The sequence below is a fragment of the Primulina eburnea genome, chromosome 10 (assembly GCF_022965805.1).
Source record: "Primulina eburnea isolate SZY01 chromosome 10, ASM2296580v1, whole genome shotgun sequence".
NCBI classification, from domain to species: Eukaryota; Viridiplantae; Streptophyta; class Magnoliopsida; order Lamiales; family Gesneriaceae; genus Primulina; species Primulina eburnea.
In genome coordinates this window covers 13,298,260-13,318,366 of record NC_133110.1, presented here as the reverse complement: position 1 = coordinate 13,318,366, position 20,107 = coordinate 13,298,260, and the positions used below count along the sequence as shown (strand labels likewise).

The 20,107-nt window shown below is 36.8% G+C and overlaps 2 protein-coding genes across 2 annotated transcripts in view; one reads left to right on the top strand and one right to left on the bottom strand.

Annotated features, from left to right (window-relative positions):
* LOC140803129 (probable U3 small nucleolar RNA-associated protein 11) overlaps positions 1 to 13,853 on the bottom strand; it is a 59,887-nt gene extending 46,034 nt beyond the window's left edge. The window contains exon 1 of the mRNA XM_073158821.1: positions 13,740 to 13,853. The gene's annotated coding sequence lies outside the window, so the exon portion shown is untranslated. The remainder of the gene's footprint in view (positions 1 to 13,739) is intronic.
* The window catches only part of LOC140842903 (probable U3 small nucleolar RNA-associated protein 11), a 153,964-nt gene that overhangs the window by 15,353 nt on the left and 118,504 nt on the right, over positions 1 to 20,107 (top strand). Inside the window, exon 2 of the mRNA XM_073211110.1 lies at positions 12,403 to 12,493. Within this exon, the coding sequence (XP_073067211.1) occupies positions 12,403 to 12,493 (91 nt within the window). The remainder of the gene's footprint in view (positions 1 to 12,402; positions 12,494 to 20,107) is intronic.

The following is a 20,107-nucleotide window of genomic DNA, read 5'->3' as shown; positions in this document are numbered from 1 at the left end:
TGAATATTAAGATATTTTTTATCAAGTAAGAAATCTAAAAGCTTGATATGGGGATTCTAGAATTCTATGAGTTATCAGTGAAATTGATTTATGTGGGACCCCGGGTCTGATATCTAATACTAATAATTTTAAATGTATCAAACCAAACGATTTAATAAAATACATAATTTCTTGTTCACAAACTGCCATAAACATCGTCAAAATAATTAAAATGACTCAAATGTTTAAAATATAGTTTTCAACATGCCAAAATAAACTTGTGAACCAAATTTAAACCCAACATCATCAAATGCTCCTAAGACATGAGAATCCCACTCTAACTCGTATCTCCTCGCCTGGAACTGGATTCTGGCATCCCAAGCCTCGCCTCACCTACCGTCAAGCAATGAAAACAAGAGGTAGCCGACATGCCGGTAAGTATAAACCCAGTATGATACAATCAATAACATATGATCATCTGGTCATAGGGTACCCAAGGGAAGAAAATCTCCCAGCAACATCCACCGACTCATCCGCTCGAGGTGAGGTGTTGTGTTCTACAATCCCAAGACTATGGTGCGCCTATAGAGAGTGTTCAGGCCATAGCAGCGACCTCCGCATACACTATGCCAACTCAACTATAGCCCCATACGTCCAATAAATCAATATAACAAGGCGACCTCCGCCATATCAAATCTGAATCGACAAGTGGCTCAATATGCAATGTAATGATGCAAATCAATATTATCATTTCGATATCATAATCAACTCATCTCAATACAACAATCATCATCAAATCACCAATAATTCATCGAGCCATAGAGTTTTCAATTTAAAATAAAAATGATACTTTTACCTCGTATGTTATCGACCGTAACATATCTTTCAATTATTACCAAAAGAAGATCGAAATGTGTAGGTGAGAAGTCTTGAACCTTTGAATTCTACTATAACTCAAGAAATCGGATCACTTATCAAAACAGAGCTATTTCTGTACAAAATTCATAAATAATGCAATACTGCTTTGAATCAAGATCCGTAAATTTTATTAACCGTAATATTCCATAAAAACATTTATTGAATCATTTTATCAAACACATAACATGGGTGCTAAAGAGTTAGCTCCTTTACTTTGCCATTGGCTTCAATTTCGTTTTAAATTCAAACCAACACAATTACAACATCTCCAACATCTCAATATCTCAAATATCAACTCAAATATCAATTCTAACTTCAACCCATATCCAAACTTGAATAGAAATGAGAAATACTTACCACATCTTGAAGATCTTGAAGAGAGGATCACAAATCTATACTTATTTCATATTTTTTTTGAACAAATCTCCAATAGATTTAAGAATAATTTAGAAATTGGAAGGAAGGAGAGAACCCTAGCTTCTAACGGATAGAGAGAAGAGAAGGAGAAGGAAAATGAGTAGAACAATGATCCCATTCGATTTTATGCCTTCCCAAATACCAAAACACGTTTTTTCAACTTACCGGCCGCCCGGGCGAACCTCTTTTTCGGCCCGGGCGCAGAACTCTCGGCCAGAACACCAAAAATTTCGAACAAGGCCCACCCGGGCGCACATCAATTCCCGCCCGGGCGCGCACTCTGCGCACATCCACTACAAAGATCGCTTCTGAAATGTCTTTTCCCTTCATAATTTGGAAAAATGGTAAACTACAAAGTTGTAGCCCTATGTCTTGGCTTGCATCTCCCAAAATTTCAGGTTATTTGGAGGTCTGAGTAAAAGGTTATGCCCATTCTCCCAACATGTATCATTGTAGGAACGACGATATGCACGACACACTTCGGGGCGCTTTTGGCTCGTCTTCCCTAATGATTTGACCAAAACTCAAAATAAGAAAGTTATAGCCTTATGTCTTATCTTTCTAATGCAAAAAGCCTCACATCAATTGGATCAATATACAAAACATTATGCTAAAAACCACAACTACTGCCACATTTTTCATACCGTTTCTGGACTTCCATTACCTATTTAGCTCAAATTCAACCTTTGATTCTACCGATCCATTATCTATTCCATTCTATAACATCATTACCATTCATACCAGAACGTAAAGCCAAGAACCATCACAACTACTGCCATATTATATCAAAATTCGGGCATTACAATTTATTAAAGTTAGTCTAATGCTACCATGGGCTAACTTATTAAGTTTATATGCTAGAATTAAGTAACCATTAAGGATACATAAGAATGCGACACTTGTTTCAATGAGAAAGTCCAGAGTCCTAGGCCTCAACTAGATTGTAATTGGGAAGATGATAGTTTAAACAGGTAATTGATGCTAGAAGTGTTGTTATTAAGTAGAAGGTCGATGTCGTATAATTGAGTTTTTATGGATTAACGTTATTCGAGGTTTAAGATTTACAACGATTTCACACCCGGGATGCACTTGTAAATAATAAGTTACGTAAGTTTAGTGCCGTAAGATAAAGATTCGATTCAAGGATTTTAGGCTAATACTACTATGAGGTTGAAATAAGGTGTAACCTTTAAGCGTTCTACTGAGAATAGTAGTCGATCAGTAAATTTTGAAACAAAGGTTTCTTAAGTCGAACTGCATAAATGCTAATATAATAAGTCGATGAATATTACGAGTATAGTATAAGAAAAGTAAGAAGCGATAAGTTTAGACATCCATCTCTAGTATGAGAAACTGCGAGATAAGTCAAAATTCGGGGCTATAGTTGAATAGAACTAAGTCACCATAAGTTGTTTTAAGTTGCGATTCACAAACGAAGATTTTGGTAGACAAATTTATTTAGGATTGAGAAGACGTAAGGACAGTAATATTTACCTATTCAGAGCAGCGCATCGGAAGCGTGGATTATTAGGATTCTAGAATTAAGAGTCTAAACTTTTTGTTTATCAAGGATAAGCGAATTTCGAGGACGAAATTTCTTTTAAGGAGGGAAAGATTGTAGAACCCGTAAATTGGACTGCGTATAAGCCATGCATAATTCTAGTATTTAAAATTAAAATTATTTTTATCGTATGAGTATTTAAATTCTTTTCTTTAAATTTATTTATTTTACGAAGTAGTTTAATTGTTATCTTTTAAGTTAAATAAGTGAGGTCGGACTGGAGATGGAGTATTGAGATAAGTTAATAAAGACTTATTTAAGAAGTGGTAATTTAGCATGTTAGTAAATATATTTCAAAAAGTTGGCATGCATGCAAGTTATTAAACTTTTTTGGTATTTTATTTAATTGTTTTTTATCATTAAATGCATGTTTATTTCATTAATTTATGTTTAATTATTTTTATGTATTTTAGGAATAATTCATGCATGATAGGATTTATTTAATGAAATCATGCATTAGAATTTCTAGATGCATTTCACGTTCAAACGAGGATCGGAGACCGGAGAATTTTCAGGAAAATTATTTTATTATACGATTTATTTTTATAAATTAAGTTAAGGTATTTTTAAGGGTATTTCTCAAAAATGGGATTTTATTTGGGTATTTTTACACGCAGGACTTTATTTTTAACGGTACACAAATTTTATTGAATCGGAATACTTTTTAATGGTTCGACTATTATTTTCAAAATCGTTTCAACACGAAATATTTTTCGAGAGTGAGTTTGGGCTTAATGGGCCTACTTTTGAGTTTATAGGACTTAATTATCTTTTTAATCTTTAATTAAATAATTTAGGCCCATTACCTATTATTTAACTATATATCACCTAAACTACAATTAAACTAAACCTAATAATTATATCAGCCGACACCACCTCCCCTCTCCTTCCCCTCTCATTTTCAGAGCTTTCAACAACAAGGGCCTTCGGTTTAGCATTTTTTTCTTGCAACAAAATTCTCCGGCGCTTCCTCGTTGCCCATCTCTTCGCCGTTCTTGCGTGGAATTCATCGTTTTTGCATCACATACGCTGTATACATGCTGTTAGATGTTTCTTTGTGTGTAAAAATCTCGATCCATCACCATGCATGGAGATCGAACGATTTGGGTTGCATTTCTTCATTTTTTCCTATCAACAACTCATGTTTTGTTTTATGATGTGCAAGGGGCTGCGTGTTTTGTTGTTTAGGGACATAATATTTTGGGATTTATGCTGTCAAGGGGCTTGTGTTACGTATGAGCTGCCATTGGGGAGGAACCGAGCGCTGGTCTCGTTTTTCTTTTCTTGTTGTGCTTCGAGGATGGTAATGCCGAGAGTTTAGAAGTATGCTGTGGTGCAAGGGCTGCTCCTAACCCTCGGATCAGACTCTGATGGGTCTGAGACGTGGCCTTGGATTGCCCGAACATAGCTAGGCGTGGAGCTGTAGGCGATCGTGTGAACAGCCGTGGGTTGGTTCTCTTCGTGGGGTAGCGATCGGGTGGGGTGTGTTAGTTCATGGAGCTGTAAGCGTGGGTTATTTTATTCCAGGAGAGCCTAGATTAGCCAAAATGTGATTGGTTGAGGCTGTTTTCGGTGGAGGAGGGCTAGAACAAAAATGTAGAGGGGTTAGTAAGGGTGTATGTGTCTTGTTGGGGGAGGGGGATTAGAGTCCAAGGATATGCTGGATTATCAGCCGTGAGTTTAAGGTGCTGAGGTGAAAGTTTTAGGAGCTTTATAGTGGTTTTAAGGAGTGTTAAAAAGATGGAAAAATTTGGTCGTGTTTCGAGTCGATTCGGATTAGAACCGGGACACCGGTCCAAGTTTTAAAATGAATCGGTTAAATTTTGCTTTAGGTTCGAATTTACGTCTAGGAATGCCTTTAAAATTTTTTTGGGATATTTTAAGGAGTTTGGTAAGTTTCGCCTCACGAAAGGTTAATTAAAGAATTAATTGAAACGCCTAGATTTAACTTGATAAAATTATGGAAAATTATATTTAAGCTCAAATAATTATTAGAAGTGTAATTTTTTTTATTTGAGAAATTTTATGCTAAGGTTTGGTTTAATTCGAGATTAAAATGTCGTAATATGTTATATTTAAAGATTAATTTAAAAGTCATAGATTTAAGCCAAATAAAAATATTGAAAAGTTTATGTAGGCTTAAATAATTATTTGGGACATGTTAGAGTCAATGGAATTAAGAAAATGTCAAAGAAGAGAAATTTTAAGTCTAGGGACAAAACAGTCATTTTGGGTTTTCCAGTGGCAAAATGGTCATTTTGCACCCGAGGTGAGATTTTGGTCCTGGCAGCGCCCTGAGCACAAATCATGATATTTTAAATGTTCATGCATCACGATTACGATTTTTTTACGCTATTATAATAATTATGGTGCATGTTTGGTTTAAAGGAATTAAGAGAGAAAAAGTGAAAGTGAAGAGCACTCCGTCTCCGCCGCGCTGCGTCGTTATTTCGTTTGTTTTCTGTCAAAACAAACCAAAGCATGTTTATGTAGAAGCCGTAAATCAGTCTACGTAAATCCATGCATAATTCTAATATTTTAAATTAAATTGACTTCATTGCATTATTTTTTAAATGATTTTCTTTGAAGTTAATTATTTTAGTCAACAGTTTAATTTTATTCTTTCAGTTATTTCAGTGAGGCCGGACTGGAGTTGGAGTTTAGAGATAAAATTTAAGGTTCAGAAAATATTTCCAGACTTTATTTTAGCTAGCAAGTAAGTTCATTTAAGTTAAAAAGGAAGTTTAAGGAATTATTTAAGTTACTTGAGGTGAATAAGAAATAAGCTCATTTAAGTTACTTAATTATGGAATTAATTCACTAAATTATTTAAGAGATTAGTGAGGCTTTTAAGAGCTATTAATTTGGTAAATAAACAACACTTACCATTCATTTTAATGTTAAAATTTCGGCCACCCCTTGCCTAGACAACACCTTGCCAACTCATCAAACTTTGACCCCTTCTTGATATTTAATTAGTAGGATAATCCCTCCAATTTATTTAGCACCATTTAATTAATTAAGAGCTTATCCTAGTCTAAATTACCAAGCTAAAATCGTCCATCACCATTCTAGAAACACCCAACATAGACTTGAAATCAAACAACCATTCAAAATTCAAATTAAGGGAGACTTGGTCATACATTGAACCCCTTTATTATTGGATCTCCCCCTCACTCTCCTAACCATCATTCCCCCTCCCTCATTCACAAAATTCAGAGTATTTTTCAGTAGAAAAAACCGTGGGAATTCAGTAGGAAGCAAGGGAGGAAAATCGAGAGTAAAGAAAACAAGAGTAGCGCTCCACCTTCTCCGTGCCGCGTCGTCGTCGTTTCGTTCGTTTTCTTTCGAAACGAAACCAGGCATGTCTAGATTTCTTTCAAACCTCAATCAAGTCCTATTATCAATTATTTCCCATTAAATGATCAGCATTTATCATGTTTAAAACCGAAATACATGTCAAGAATTTTCGAAAAGAAGGATGCAGAATTTTTGATTCTTTGATGCTTTTCACGGGTACTCTTGTTTTGAAGTTTCAGGTGGATGGCTCGACTCCAGGCTTCCAAGGCTGTGTATAGACACGTACCAGGGTGTGTCAAGACTATGTTGGTCCATTAAAACAAGCCCCATGCATGATAGATTTCGACTTGGACAGCAACTCATCAATCTTGACCTTTTTGAGTTCGAAAATTCAGATTTTGTCCAAGGAGGAAGGATCTGATCTTGGCTGCCCCACGGGCCTATAGCCATGGTTAGATCACTTCCCTAGCATGTCTAAGATGTGACTAAGTCGCCCTTTTGGTTGCTTGGTCCATGGCTCATCGGTTTTCGATTTAAAAGCATGAACAGCCCCTCCCCTCTCGGCCCCTTCGGTTTTGGGACAGCATTTGTGTTTCGAGTTTGTGGAGTGGTGTGGATCTTGGTTTGCCTAGGGCCCTTAGCCATGGATCGAATCATTCCTTGGGACGTTGTGGAGAGGCTTTGGTCGGTGGTTCAAGCCCCAATGGCCAAAAGTCTCGCAAACGACGCGATGCAAGCAAGGTTGCAGCTGCTGGAAATTTACAGCAAGTTGCTGTGTCGGTTCGAAGGCTCGTTCGAGTTCTCGGTCGGCTTTTAGCCTATGGACTTGGACTGGACAGTGCCCCATTGAGTTAGGAAGGTCATGTTTTTGGCTGTTTGTGATTCGGATCATTTTTGAGGTCGTACGAGAATTTACGGTGCGATGTGCCAAATTGACTCTCGAAAGAGCGTTGCTTGTTTTGGCCTCCATTTCACCTAGGTTTCGACCCTCATCATTTTAGGAGCATAAGTTCATAATTTTAAGCGTATTTTAATCATTACTATACGTCGGTTCAGTGTTGGTTCGGGCTGGTTCGGAGTCATGATTAAATACGAAGTCGGTAGACGTAATTGTCGCATTTTCAAACTTGATTGCATAGTTTGGTCAAGAAAAATATATTGCATATTTTCATGGCATATTTAGGTTGCAGCGAGCCTGGGGACGATCCAATCCAGTTGGTAAAATGATACAAGATTTTTAATTCAGTCATTTAATTTATTACGTGCATAAAAATAGAAAATGTTTATTTTTCAGATTTATGCGATATTGCTTGTGGTCGATTCACTATCATGGGAATATTATTTTACACGGTCGCCAGTGACCGATCAGCTCAGTTTGGTACCACGGTCGCCAGTGACCGATCAGTTCTGTAGAACCCGTAAATCAGTCTACGTATAAGCCATGCATAATTCTAGTATTTTAAATGATTTTTATTGCATGAGTATTTAAATGATTTTTACTTAAGTTAATTATTTCATGCAGCAGTTTGATTTTATCATTTCAGTTAATTCAGTGAGGCCGGACTGGAGTTGGAGTTTTGAAATAGAATTTAAGATTCAGAAAAACATTTCCAGAATTTATTTTAGCTAGCTAGTAAGTTAATTTAAGTTAAAAGGAATTTTAAGGAATTATTTTAGTTACTTGAGGTGAGTAGAAAATAAATTCATTTAAGTTCCTTAATTAAGGGGTTAGTTCACTAAATTATTTAAAGGATAGGTGAGGGTTTTAAGGGTTATTAATTTACTAGATAATCAACATTTCCCCTTCATTTATTTGTTAATTTTTGGCCCCTTAGATGACTAAGCATTATCTTGCCAACTCAACACCTTTGACCTTTCTTTGTATTTAATTAGTAATCTCTTCATTCTTTTCTAGCACCATTTAATTAATTATCAATCTTATCCAAGCCTTGTTGGACATGCAAGAATCGGCCATGCACCTCTAATATTTCCCCCCACCAATATTTGATAGCAACAAGAATTCAAAATTCAAAAAGGGGGAGACTTGGTCTTGATTTTCCCTATATTTTTGCACCCATTCTCCTCACCCTCTTAACCACCATTCCCCCTCCCTTAGTCTCGAAATTCAGAGTGATTTTGGAGAGAAATTTCGTGGGTTTCATAGCTAGAAAGAGGAGAGAAAAATCGAGCAAGAAAGGTAGAATAGAAAGCGCTCCACCTCCTCCGTGCCGCGTCGTCGTCGTTTCGTTCGTTTTCTTTCGAAACGAAACCAGGCATGTCTAGATCTCTTTCAAACCTCAATCAAGTCATATGAGCAATTATTTTTCAGTACATGATCATGTTTTATCAAGCAAAAACCGAAATGCATGTCAAACCATTTTCGAAACCATGATGCAGAATTTTCGATTTTCCTTGGCAAGCTTCACGATTTCTTTTGGTTTGTGAGTTTCAGGTATTGGATCGACTCCAGGCTCCCAAGGCAACTTATATACATGTAATAGGATGCATTAGGACCACATTTGTCCATCGGTTTCACCCCACGCTTGCTGGAAAAACCGAAATGACAGCAAGTCCCATAGGTGCAGGAAATGGTGTTCGAAAATTCAGTTTCTTGTCTTGAGGGTTTGATCTGATCTTGGCTGCCCCAAGGGCTCTTAGCCATGGTTGGATCACTCCCCCAGCATGTATAAGACGTGACTAAGTCTCCCTTTTGGTGGCTTGGTCCATGGATCATCGGTTTTTAATAAAAACATCACAACAGCCCCATGTCCCTTCGGCCCCCTTCAAATTTCAGCATATGCATTTCGGTTTTGGTTGCTTGGTATGGATCTTGGTTGGCCTATGGCCCATAGCCACGGTTCATACCATGCCCCTAGATGTATAGATCGTGCCATGGTCAATCAAATTGCCACTGGAATGACGCAAGACATCGATCAAAGAAAGACACTACACTTGCGCAGCTGCTGTATTTTTTTTGACAGCAAGTAGGCTGCTGTTCAGAGGCGTCGTTTGAGTTCTCGGTTGGCTTTTAGCCCATGGCCTTGGACTGGACAGTGCCTCATTGAGTTAGGAAGGTCATGTTTTTGACCGTTCGTCATTCGGATCATTTTTGAGGTCGTACGAGAATTTACGGGGCGATGTGCCAAATTGACTCTCGAAAGAGCGTTTCATGTTTTGGCCTCCATTTCACCTAGATTTCGACCCTAATCATTTTAGGAGCATTATTTCAGTATTTTTAGCGTATTTTAATCATGACTAAATGACGGTTCAGTGTTGGTTCGGGTTTGGTTCAGAGTCATGATTAAATACGAAGTCATTAGGCGTCATAGTCGCATCTTTTGTATGTAAATTTCATAGTTGGGCAAGTTTTAGCATTTGCATATTTTTCATAGCACAGTTAGGTGGCAGCGAGCCTGAGGACGATCCAATCCAATCCAGTTGATAAAATTACAGGGTTTTTCCTTATGCCAGTTAAATTATATTATGTGCATGAAAACAGAAAATGATTATTTTTGAGATTTATGCGATATGGCTTGTGGTTCATTCACTATGTGGGAGTGTTATTTTATACGGTCGCCAGTGACCGATCAGTTCAGTATGGTACCACCCGGTCGCCAGTGACCGGCCAGATCAGTTCAGTTTCAGCCTCCTCGGTAGCCAGTTACCGATCAGTTCAGCTTAGTGCAGGGGCCACAGGCGTAGACCATAATCTCAACAGAAAATTTTACCAGTTATTTCAGTACAGGGCTCCAAGGAGCAAATATTTTACTGTGATTTTCAGTTCAGTTATGCACGTATTATAATTGCTCAGTACAGATTATTTTCAGCATGCCTCATGACATGATATTTTATCCCATGCATATTTTACTTCAGATTTTACTCGTTACCTACGATATATGCATGCTGAGTCTTTAGGCTCACGAGACTTGATTGTTGTAGGTACCGATGAGGTCAGGGCCGAGGGCGGGGACCAGTGAGCCAGCTTGGGTCGGCAGTAGTGGCACCCGAGGACCTCAGTTTCAGCACTTGCCATTTTTTTTTATGCCCAAATATTTTATCAGTTGTTGAATACTTTAACTTGTTATTTTGGCAAGTAATAATTTCTTCCGCTGCTATTTTGAACGTTAATGATTTTTGGCAAACTTTATTTTCTTCCGCTGCGATATTTTAAACATTGAACTGGATTTATCAGTTGATTTTATGAATGAGGCCATTTAAGCTCTTTTAAAAAGAAAATTTTTAATTTTCCGCAAATTTTCAAGCAAGGATTTTACGGGCCTTCACAAGTTCAGTTTGGTACCCCGGTCGCCAGTGATCGGACAGTTCAGTTCAGTGCAGAGACCACATGCGTAGACCATAATCTCAACAGAAAATTTTTATCAGTCATTTCAGTGCAGGGCTCCAAGGACCAAACATTTTTGCTATGTTATTTAATTCAGTTATGCACGTAATATAATTGCTCAGTACAAGTTATTTTCAGCATGTCTCATGACACGATATTTTATCCCATGAAAATTTTACTACAATATTTTCCCGTTATCTACGATATATGCATGCTGAGTCTTTAGGCTCACTAGACTTGATTGTTGTAGGTACCGATGAGGTCAGGACCGAGGGCGGGGATCAGTGAGCCAGCTTGGGTCAGCAGTAGTTACACCCGAGGACCTCAGTTTCAGCACTTGCCATATTTTTTTATGCTCAAACATTTTGTCAGTCCTTGAATATTCTTAAACTGTAATTTTTGGCAAACTTTATTTTCTTCCGATGCTATATTTTTAAACGTTGAACTTGATTTAACAGTTGATTTTATGAATAAGGCAATTTAAGTTCTTTAAAAAGAAAATTTTAAATTTTCCGCCAATTTTCAAAGTAAGAATTTTCGGGCCTTCACAGTTTATATCTTCTTTCACTCTTCAATCAAGCCATATAGGTATTTTTAAATATCGCAAGTACATGATTTTAATGCAAGAAGATCAAAATTGGTCATATTTAATGATGTTATTTAATTATATCACGTGTAAAAATATTCATTTTGAGATTTATGCAATATTGTTTGGGGTCACTTTACTATCCTGAGATTATTATTTCACTCGGTCGCCATTTACCGGTCAGTTCAGTTGTCGGTCGTCAGTTACCGGTTAGTTTCACCCGGTCGCCAGTTACCGGTCAGTTTCCCCCGGTCATCAGTTACCGGCCCGGTCGCCAGTTACCGGTCAGTTCATTTCAGGGACCACTTGCGTAGACCATAATCTCACCAAGAAAATTATTACAAGTTATTTCATTACTGGACTCCAAGGAGCAAACATTTTTACCATGATATTTTCAGTTCAGTTATGCACGTATTATAATTACTCATGATAAGCTATTTTCACGTTATGCCTCATGACATGATATTTTTATCCCATGCAAATTTTACTATATTATTACTCGTTATTTAAGATATATGCATGCTGAGTCTTTAGACTCACTAGACTTGATTGTTGTAGGTACTGATGATGTCGGGACCGAGGGTGGGGACCAGTGAGCCAGCTCGAGTCAGCAGTAGTGGAACCCGAGGACCTCATTTTTCAGCATTTATTACTTTATGATCAAATATTTTTATCTATCGTTGGATTATATTTTTTTTACGGTTATTTTGCAAACATTAAATACCTCCGCTGCCATTTTGAACATTAAACATTATTTATCAATTTAATCATGAATGAGGTCTTTTATTTATTTAAAGAGAAAATTTTCAAATTTTTCCGCAAATTTTCAAGCACAAATTTTCGGGCCTTTACAGTTCATGATAAGCTATTTTCACGTTATGTCTCATGACATGATATTTTTATCCCATGCAAATTTTACTATATTATTTATTCGTTATTTAAGATATATGCATGCTGAGTCTTTAGTCTCACTAGACTTTATTGTTGTAGGTACTGATGATGTCAGGACCGAGGGCGGGGACCAGTGAGCCTGCTCGAGTCAGCAGTAGTGGAACCCGAGGACCTCATTTTGCAGCATTTATTACTTTATGATCAAATATTTTTATCTGTCGTTGGATTATATTTTTTTACGGTTATTTTGCAAACATTAAATACTTCCGCTGCCATTTTGATCATTAAACTTTATTTATCAATTTAATCATGAATGAGGTATTTTATTTATTTAAAGAGAAAATTTCCAAATTTTTCCGCAAATTTTCAAGCACAAATTTTCGGGCCTTTACATGTTGTGTGTACCAGGAATTTGAGAAGGAAATTTGGGCTGCTCGAAAAACATAAAGATTATGTCATTCGTGCACGAGCCTATCACCAGAAGGAGCAGACTTTACTGGTAATTTCTACTACCCTGCGTCTTGTTGGTTTTGGTAGCATTTTATGAACGAAATTTGGTGAGTTCTTATTTTAGGGTAAGTCGCTTCTGCGTGTTTATAACAAAAACTTAAGGAAAAAGCAGCATTGAGGAACCCAGATGAATTTTACTTCAAGATGATTAAAACAAAAACTGTTGGCGGAGTCCATAAACCTGAGTAAGCTGGAAAATTTTATTTTTATGAGGTTATCTGTTCTCTTTTGAGGATATTTATTTGAGTGTAATTTGAATATTAGCTGTTGAATGTGGATTTTGTAAAGGAACCGGGCTAATAAGTACACTAACGAAGAGCTGATGTTGATGAAGACCCAAGACATTGGATATATTTTGCAGAAGCTTCAATCTGAAAAAAAAGGTTTTATTTTAGAGTTTCTAGTTTTTTGGGTCTCGGATTCTCGAGATAGCTGTCATGTAGGTTCTTTATTCTGAAATTTAAATTTTTTGATGCAGAAAATTGAAAGACTTAATGGTATGCTGCATTCTCTTGACAATCAGTCATCATCCAAACATGTTTATTATGCCCACAACAGCTGAGTGATCAAGCCTTTTTTCTGCTGATTCTTGATAGTTTTCATGCCCATTTTTTAGAGTAGTCAATTTAATGTTATAACAGTTATGTCACCACCAAAGTTTATTATTTTCTCATTATTAGAAATGGTCGCTTCTGATAGCTCAATTAATTTATTTCTTCCAAGTCATTTTATTCCCTTCTGCTTTAGAAAGAACGTCTAATATGTAATCTAGGCAATTGAGATAAAACTATCCGAAGGCCAATTTCAAAATTTCAATGACCAAGGGGCAATGAGACTGTCTTTTCTGGAACTTCTGTTTGAATCACTTGAATTCCATGTTTACACTTGTGTGTCTGCAAATGAAAGATTTTTTTTTCATCCAAGACAGTGATTTGGTGGTAAAGTACTGGTCACACAAAGTATTAATGCATAAAATGGTGCAGGGCAAATATTGCTCATTAGTAAGCGACAGGTTTATACAAAACCGTCGTTAATATTAGCGACGATTTTAAAAACTCGTCGCTATATTTAGCGACGGTTTCGTAAAATCCGTCGCTATATTTATCGACGGTTTTTTAAAAAAATCGTCGTTTAAGAAGCGACGGTGTTTATCAATAAAATCCATAAAAAATAACTACTACGCAAAAATTAAAATTATGTATTAAATTTTCTGTAAAAAAAAAAAACTTTAAAACCTGATTTGCGCGAAGATATGCAGCTTCACGTAACGCTGGAAGATCGCACCGACGAGGAAATCTACGAAATAAATAGGAAAAAATGTTAGTACAAAATAAAAAAAATCGAAACTTCGAAAATTTGATAGAGTTTCGCTACTACCTGAGATAGATGAAAAATTGTTCAAGGAAATGTTCGCGAACCTCAGTATATATAGAATCATAGCGACGGTTTTTGCCCAAACGGTCGCTATATAGCGACGGGTTTTTCGAAAACCGTCGCTATAAAGCGACGGTTTACCAAAACCGTCGCTATAATAGCGACAGTTTGGCATATACCGTCATCAATCTTGATCGGCGACGGTTTGTTCATAACCGTCGCGGATCTAGATGGGCGACGGTTGATGCATAACCGTCGCTATTATTGCGGAGGTTAGCTTGAACCGTCGCTATATAGCGACGGTTTTATGAAAACCAATGCTTATCAAATTAAGCGATGGTTTATGTAAACTGTCGCTCTATAGCGACTGTTTTGATAAAACCCGTCGTCTTTAAAATTAAGCGACAGTTGATTGAAAACGGTCGCTAACATAGCGACGGTAGAATACAAGACCGTCGCACATGGGCGACGGTTTGTGGAATTGTCGCAATATTTACGACGGTTGATGAAAAACCGTCGCTAATATAGCGACGGTTTTAATAAAACCGTCGCTACGCCTTCCTTTTTTTGTAGTGAACCACGCTATGAATGACAGTTGTAAGTTTATCCACTCTCAAATCCAAATCACGTTCTAATAACTTCACTACTCTATTCTTCAATTCTAAAGCCATCAATCTTTGTTCCTGAAGTAACAATCAATATTTCATCCAATAATCGGACAACATAAATCTTCAATGGCTTATAAAAAAACATGGTCTGAATCTCTTTCAGCCAATACAAGATCATTTTCCACGAACTTAGGAATCTCTTTATTCTTGTTTAATAGTAATTCTTGAACTTCCTTATCAAACCCATTAAAGTAAACATTGATCAACATCGAACTCAAGGCAGATTCTTGAGGCAGACCCCTGCCTAAACAAACCCCGCCCAATTCAATGTTGACTATCTTACATTCAAACAACCTTTTTATCAAATCTAGAAATGCCTTATCTTCAATTTTCTCACCTATTATCAAAAACAACTTATCAATATGGCCAGAACTAAATAATTCACGATCAAATTTAACAATAAATCACCAACTTGGGTTCACCACTGAATTCTTTAAATACCAAATCGATGTGTGGCGGCCCAAGCTTGCTCGCTTGTCATAGCAAAAGGTAGCAAAACTAAAAACTTATGCGTAAACCATAAAACTTGTTTGAACTCTCTCCATAGTAACTCTTTTATTACACATATATCTAAATAGAACATATTTTTAAATGTTAGTTTTCTAAATATATATATATATATATATAAAACATTTAAAACAACACTCTGTTTTCCCACTTTTTTCTATTATATTTTTATGGAAAAGAATTTCGACAATGAAAATATAACTTTACACACATTATTGTAGCTCTTCGCAGTGAAATTTGATGGACCTGACTGCTCTAATGGCAGAGTATTTTTGGGAACTTAAAAGCATGAAATATCACTATATCGGTAACTATATCTTTTTCATTATTTATAATATTATATTATTATTTTATATAATATAACAATTTTCAGTCACACCATAAATTCAACATGTGTTTTTCAATTCGATCACCGGTCCGGTTATGAAGGTGATCCTGCGAAAGCCCGTATTTCGTATTCATATTTTTTTTTTTGCGGAATTATTAAAATTTTTCTAAATAAATAAATAACTTGCTTCAAAATAAACATGTAAATAATTTCAACTTTAAAATAACAGCGGAAGGAATATTGTTTCAAGTACCAACTTAAAAATAATCCAACATATTAAAACTGAGTTTAAACATAATAAAAATGCATAAACTAAAACATGAGGTCCTCGGGTATACTACTGCTGCCCAAGATAGCTCACTGATCTACGCCCTCCGTCTCGACCTCATCGGTACCTACAACAATCCAGTCTAGTGAGTCTAAAGACTCAACATGTATATATCGTGAATAACAAGTAAATATACAATAAAATCGCATGCAACGTAAAAATATGGTATCGTAAAGCGTATGGTGAAAATCGTATCATGAGTAATTATATCTACGTGCATATCTGAAAATCATACGTAAAAGCTTTGTTCCATAGAGCTCTGTCATATCATATCATAATTTTCTGGTAGAGATAATTGTAGAACCCGTAAATTGGACTGCGTATAAGCCATGCATAATTCTAGTATTTAAAATTAAAATGATTTTTATTGTATGAGTATTTAAATTCTTTTCTTTAAATTTATTTATTTTACGCAGTAGTTTAATTGTTATCTTTTCAGTAAAATAAGTGAGGCCGGACTGGAGATGGAGTATTGAGATAAGTTAATAATGACTAATTTAAGAAGTGGTAATTTAGCATGTTAGTAAATATATTTTTAAAAAAAATTGACATGCATGCAAGTTATTAAATTCTTTGGTATTTTATTAATTTGTTTTAAAGCATTAAATGCATGTTTATTTTATAAATTATGTGTTTAATTATTTTTATGAGTTTTATGCATAATTCATGCATGATAGAAATTATTTCATGAAATTTTAAAGGTTTTTGAATTAAAGATTTTTAAGTTGCATTTCACGCCCGAACGAGCAACGGAGACCGGAGAATTTTCAAGAAAATTATTTTTATTAATTAATATAAGATATTTTAAAGGTATTTTTCAAGAATTTGGATTTATTGGGTATTTTACCCGCAGCGGTGTGCAACTTTTATCGATTCGGGGAACTTTTTGAGGATTCGGCGAATATTTTCAAAAGCTTTCCAGCACGAATTATTTTTCGGGAATGCGTTTGGACTTAATGGGACTACATTTAAGCTTGTGGGGCTTAAACCCTTTTTAAAATCTTTAAGATGCAATTTGTGACCCATTAACTAATTAATATCCATATAATTATACCTCTAATCACCCATTTAACCCTAAACCTAATCTTTTACTCCCCAACCAGCCGACACCCTTCTGAATTCATTCAGCTTGAGGACCCATCGGTTTCACCATTTGCAACTAGAGGTCCCCATCGGTTTTGTCTTGTTCTTGCTCCTCCAATCTTAAGGCACGCATTTGTACCTTTATTTCTGCATCATCCAAGCATTATACTATCGTGTGTATGTATATGTATGAGGGTTTTTCGATCTAGCCATGTGCAGGGGAGTTTTCATCTTTTTGTTCAAATACATGCATCATGGGTTCACTACTCACGTTTTCTGTAATCTGTGTTGTAAAGGGGCTGTTGGTGTAGTGTTTCAGAGTCGTTTCTATCAAGGGTTCCAGTAGTGTAGCTGCTGGAGGCGTGGTTGGTCGAGAGGGTGAGAATACATGCTGGATCGGTGAGCTTGGAAGGGTATCGAATATATCGTGAGTTTGGGAGAGAGGCCACCGGCGTCAGCGTTATTCCAGGCGTTGGACATGCCCCTAAGGGGTATGAACCACGACCTGGGAGAGCTCTAACCCCTCTGGTCCGAACTCTCGAGCAAGCATGATCGAACCTAGCTTGAGGGAACTCGCGGTGTTGGCGTTACTGCTTCTAGCATGTAGGCGGGTAGTGCAGGCTGTATGGGGCTGGGTTCTTGGTGCTGGTAGACTCCTTGGGGTCTGGTCTAAGTCCACAATTGGCTGGCTAGGGGCTGGAGCCATCGGCTTGAGTGTAAGAGTAGGGTTTGTGTGCTAGTGGTTTGGTTAGAGGTGAGGGGCGAGCTGCTGGATCTTTCAGCGGCTGCCCACGGGGATTTGAATGCCTTAAAAAGCTGGGTTTTGGTTTATTTAGAGACCTTTAAGTGTTTTTAAGTCATGGTTTAAGTTTGGTTAAGTTTCGGGTCGATTCGGGCTAAAGACGGGACCTCGGTCCAAGTTTTAAAGTGAATTGATTAAGTTTGAGTTTGGGCTCGAGTTTACGTCTAGGAATACTTTTAAATATGTTTTGGATTATTTTAAGGAGTTTGATAATCTTCGGGCCAATTTTAGAGGTCCAGGGTGAAACGATAATTTTCGGGTTTTCAGGGGCAAAATGGTCATTTTGTACCCGAGGTGAGATTTTGGTTCTAGCAGCGCCCTGAGAACAAACCATGATATTTTTTTAATGTTCATGCATCACGTTTACGATTTTTACGCTATTATAATAATTATGGTGCATGCTTGGTTTAAAAGAATTAAGATAGAAAAAATTAGAAAGTGAAGAGCACTCCGTCTACGCCATGCCGCGTCGTTATTTCGTTTGTTTTCTATCAAAACAAACCAAGGCATGTTTATATCTTCTTTCACTCTTCAATCAAGCCTTATAGGTATATTTAAATATCGCAAGTACATGATTTTAATGCAAGAAGATCGAAATTGTTCATATTTAATGATGTTATTTAATTATATCACGTGCAATATATTCATTTTGAGATTTATGCGATATTGCTTGGGGCCACTTTACTATCCTGGGAGTATTATTTCACCCGTTCGCCAGTTACCGGTCAGTTCTCGATCGTCAGTTACCGGTCCGGTCCGGTCGCCAGTTACCGGTCAGTTCAGTTCGGGGACCACTTGCGTAGACCATAATCTCAACAGAAAATTTATGACATGCTATTTTATTACAGGGCTCCAAGGAGCAAACATTTTCACTATGATTTTCAGTTCAGTTATGCACGTAATATAATTGCTCATGATAAGTTATTTTCACATTATGCCTCATGACATGATATTTTTATCCCATGCAAAATTTTACTATATTATTTACTCGTTATTTACGATATATGCATGCTAAGTCTTTAGGCTCACTAGACTTGATTGTTGTAGGTACTGATGATGTCGGGGCCGAGGGCGGAGACCAGTGAGCTAGCTTGGGTCGGCACTAGTGGCACCCGAGGACCTCATTTACAGCACTTGCCATTTTTATGCTCAAACATTTTTTTACCAGTTGTTGGATACTTTAACTTGTTATTTTGGCGAGTAATAATTTCTTCCGCTGCAAATTCTGAACACTAAACTTGATTTATCAATTTAGCTTGTGAATGAGGCAATTTTGATTATTTTAAAAATAAAATTTTAAATTTTTCCGCAAATTTTCAAGAACGAATTTTCGGGCCTTTACAATAATGTTCTAAGAAAATGGCCCATAACATAGCGTAATCGCCTGATCAGACTAAACCACAGTATACTGGGCGGTAGAGATCAATCACAGCCCTTGGACTGGATGTCAGTACCCATACATAATCATAAACCGGTCGTAATTCACCGGGCAGAGAGGTCCTTGGTTGTTCCTACCGACTTCCAAACCCATAAGCATAAGGTGGCAACAAGACATATCGCATATATCTCAAAAATAAATATTTTATATTTTTATGCAAGTAATATAATTATAATCTTAATTTTACCGGATGAGTTGGATCGTTCCCAGGCTTGCTGCGACTTACTACTAATATGTGACACATGAAATAAATCGTAACTTGACAAAATCTTAACCATAGAACCAAAACGAGACGATTCAGACCAACAACTTGATTTTTAACCATGGCTTCGTACCAACCGAACCAACATTAAATCGACGTTTAACCATGATTAAAACCTCAAATATACTGAAAATTATGCATAATAGCTGTAAAACACGAAAATAGGTGAAAGGAATCCAAAAAAGTAAAACACTCTTTCGAGAGTCATTTTGGCACCTTTTGCCGTAAATTCTCGTACGACCTCTAAACTCGACCAAATCACAAACGGCCATAAACATAACTTTTCTAACTCATTAAGGTACACTCCAGTCCAAGGTCATGGGCTAAAAGCCAAACAAGGACTCAAACCAACCTCAAAACCGAACAACAACTTGCTGTCAAATTACAGCAGCAACTATGGTGTTTGTTTTGCTCAATTTATGAAACTAATGACCATTGTGGATTGCACCACCAACCAGAGACTCTTATCAACATCCTAAGTCATGGCTTGGACCATGGCTGAGGGCTAAAAGCCAACCACAAACCAAGCAAACACCTAGGACACTCATAGCTCAAAACCGAGAGAGCCACTTTATGTATAGTGTGATGAATTGCATTGTTTTTTTGCCTTGTATCATTCCAATGGCCATTTGAGCGACCATGGCTCGATCTAGACATGATGGAGTGTTGTAGAAACAATGGCCATGGGCTAGGAGCCAACCATCATCCATTCAAACACTACAAACCGAAATCCCCTAGCACAGGAAATGAAAATTCGAAATGTGCACTTGTTTTGTGATTTAAAAATTTTGATGGATCCATGAACCAAGCTTG